This window comes from Calcarisporiella thermophila (genome assembly GCF_041956535.1).
Source record: "Calcarisporiella thermophila strain CBS 279.70 unplaced genomic scaffold VTP21scaffold_64, whole genome shotgun sequence".
Taxonomy (NCBI): domain Eukaryota; kingdom Fungi; phylum Calcarisporiellomycota; class Calcarisporiellomycetes; order Calcarisporiellales; family Calcarisporiellaceae; genus Calcarisporiella; species Calcarisporiella thermophila.
Genome location: NW_027192253.1, coordinates 1,942 through 5,248, shown reverse-complemented (window position 1 = coordinate 5,248; position 3,307 = coordinate 1,942). Strand labels below are relative to the sequence as shown.

The 3,307-nt window shown below is 38.3% G+C and overlaps 2 protein-coding genes across 2 annotated transcripts; one reads left to right on the top strand and one right to left on the bottom strand.

The window, feature by feature from the left end:
• Window positions 1–870: 870 nt before the first annotated feature.
• VTP21DRAFT_10266 (uncharacterized protein) lies at window positions 871–1,266 on the bottom strand (the record flags this gene model as incomplete). The annotated part of the gene is made up of 1 exon (XM_069389583.1): window positions 871–1,266. One exon carries the CDS (start codon window positions 1,264–1,266, stop codon window positions 871–873), a length of 396 nt encoding a protein of 131 aa, XP_069245454.1.
• Window positions 1,267–2,469: 1,203 nt separating this feature from the next.
• Window positions 2,470–2,895, top strand: VTP21DRAFT_10265 (uncharacterized protein; the record flags this gene model as incomplete). The annotated part of the gene is made up of 1 exon (XM_069389582.1): window positions 2,470–2,895. One exon carries the CDS (start codon window positions 2,470–2,472, stop codon window positions 2,893–2,895), a length of 426 nt encoding a protein of 141 aa, XP_069245453.1.
• Window positions 2,896–3,307: the final 412 nt, after the last annotated feature.

The window sequence follows — 3,307 nt, the reverse complement described above, 5'->3', positions numbered from 1 at the left end:
TCTTCAAATGTCTCCACCAAATAAGGGCGTCTCCTTGGAATAAAGCAGCGGCATACGGGACCTTCATATGCTCAGGGGGATTTGTTCCCACAAAATAGTTTTCAACTTGATCAATCCATTCGCGCACGTCGGGGTAGTGTCTGCCACCAAACCTGGCGGGTTCAGGCATACGGAAAGGTGCTGGTACAAAAATCGGTTCCATTATTTCAATATCGTTGTCTCGTAAAAATAATTCTGGTGTCTAGTGTCTGGTTTCTGGTTAAAATTTTTCTGGATTTCTGGTAGTTTCACGTAGGTAGATCGAAGTCGTCGCTACCAATTGTAAGATTTCTCGAGTTCTGGAGGGATCGGAGTTCCAAAGATTCCAAATCAAGTAAGTCAAGAAGAAAAAGATTGATTAATTTATTCTTTACAAAAAATCAAGGACTATTTATGAACTTCAGAAAACATTCTTTACATAATACAAGTTGGCGTAAAATGGTCAATGTAAAACTGGCGTAAAATCACAAAACTAAAACTATCTATCTAAGGTAAAATATTCCAATTTGCTGTGAAGATGTAACAGTTCTGAGACTGTTAATGATTCGGATTCTTATTGAATATATGAAAAGTGGTCTTAATTCAATTAGAATAATGGACAAAATGGACAAATGGACAAAGGTTGGCCAAAGAATGGGCAAACAATGGGCAAACAATGGGCAAACAATGGGCCAGGAATCATAAACAAAGATCGAGGCTTAAATAGTAGACAAGATAAACCTTAATCAGCGTGGGAACCAATGAGCATATAAAAGGAAATATTGAATCAGGATAGAGAGATGGTGGCTTGGTCCTGTTACAGAAGATAAGAGATAAGAAAAATACCTAAAGTCAAATCATTACAGTTGCCAATTGATTACACAAGGACATTTGGTAATCCCCAGGTTCGAAAGCCGTAATAAGTTTATTGGCAAAATCTTGCCATTCTTTTGGTGCACCTTTTCCGAACTTAGTGGATTGGTACCACTGATCAGCAGCGTCTCTCAAGTATGATGCGGCTGTCACGACTTTTCTTTCCTCTGGAATTTTCATCGCTTCGAAAATTGTATCAACACGTCGAACCCAACCTCGCGCATTATCCCCACTTCGACCATAGAACAGTGGCAACGGAATAGAGATAAAATTTTCTTTAGAGCTTTCTTTAGGGGTTTGCGAAGAGTTCGAAGTCAACTTGTCGATGAGGGCAGTAAGCTGTCTCACGTGGGCTTCAAGGGAGTTTTGATCCATCGTAAATTATCTTCGTTGTTGATAACACGGAATAATAAAATAAAATAATAATGGATTTGTATAAAATAGCGTCGCTACCAAAATGTAGTGATCACGACTCGATTCACAAGAAGTACTGTTGGAAAGACGTCATAATAATCATGCAATACTTTTTGGATGGATTCCGTTATTGATATAGTGTTACATTGATCCAGAAACTTGAACCTGAATTGTTGAAATTGTCCTCTATCTTTCAATTATTACCCATTATTTCGGGGTGGATAATTTTCATTTTGGCAATTAAAATTTCTTATCTGCTCTCAAATTCCGGCCAGAGAATTGGGCCGGGCAAAATTTCAAGAATTAGCTTTGGGCCAAAACTTTTATTTCGGGCCAAAAGATTTAAAGCCACGTGACAATTTCCTATGCCAAACGTTAATTTCTCAGCCCCGCACCCCAATTTTTACTAGAGTTCTTGAGACTTCTAACGTATAACCCCAAATTTTCTGATTGAATTCACAGGAATTTCTGTAAAAGGACTTTTTGTAGGGAATATGCACCTCACTTGGCTGCTGATGGAGGATCAATCGAACTTTTACTATAACAGGCGATTTTGCACTAATTGCAGGTTCGATGCAGCATATTATTGTAGTTGCTGATCAATCGTTGGATCTTGTTTGGCATTACAGGTAAATGTATTTCAATATTAAAATTCATTACTCATTACCTAATATTTTATTACCTCTTTTGGTGCCATGCAAAACAGTACTACTTCCCTTCCCAAAACCCATTTACAGCCTAACCGCTAGGGATTGTCGGTATTCTAACCGGTTAGGCGTATATTTATAATATGATAATATAATAATAGATGTGTATCTAAGCAATTTAACAAAGATGGCGTTAACAGATAAATAGGTGCAGATGAATAAGACCAAATAAGGATAATTAGCCTTCACAATTTAGGCTATAAATAGGGAAAATTCAACAATCCTTGCCCCCTAAAAACCCTAATTATAGGTGTATGCAAGCCACCATTTCATGATTGAAATGATGGCTCGCATACGCACCTTAAATCTTAGCCATCCTGTTACAAATTCGATCTCAGTTTATTGATACTTGTGCTCTTGCATAGCTTGCAGGGAAAACGAGAGATGCGGAGCAAGGAGAAACATTATAAAAAGGTCTTTATCGGCCCTCATTCAACGACTTTCCGCTTAAATAATTATGAGGTTTTTACACGCCTTCTTTGCATTTTTTGCTCTCGTTCTCTTCGTGGTTTCTGCGGAGAAGGAACCCGCCATACTTCAATTCTACCCGGCTCCTCGCATTTTCCCGCCAGAGTATCGGATTAGAGCCAATTTGCTACTTTCCCGAAAGTCCTACGAAATTATTCTCAGAACTCAAGAGCCTAATTGGCTCGCTAGTTACCCTGAACGGTCGCGAGGTTTAGTTGAATACAATGTGCTCCCTGGAGGTCCCTACGACGCTGTTATTAATGATAATGTCAATGATGGCGGTGAAAAGATACTTGGAATCAAACTCTCCCGACGCGGGGCAGATTTTCTATTCAAAGGCTCAAGTGTTACAGATGAAGTGGTCCATGATTTGCCGGCGAAAGCAATTGTCAGACCTATAGATGATGATGATTGATCGTAGCCAGAATTTTATTACAAGAATAAGAACGCTGATAATTACGAGAAAAATCTAAAATGTCACCATTTGCATCTTATATGAAATAAATAAAATAAGTTTTTTGATCCTCTCTTTGCACTCTGGCCAAATGGGTTCTATTTGTTATAAAATTAACAATTTTAGGCTATAAGTAAGGAAAATTCAACAACCCTAGCCCCCTAAAAACCCTATTTATATGCGTATGCAAGCCACCATTTCATGATTGCATAAGCTAAGCCACAGCCTGACGGGACAGGAGGAGATACTTGTGCAAAGATTTTTCTTGTTCTTTGGGATTAAAGATGAGCATTTTTGCTCTAATAAATCGCAATATCCAATTTCAATTAGTTTTCCAACTCCACCTCTCAAAAACCAATAGTGCCTACAGGGA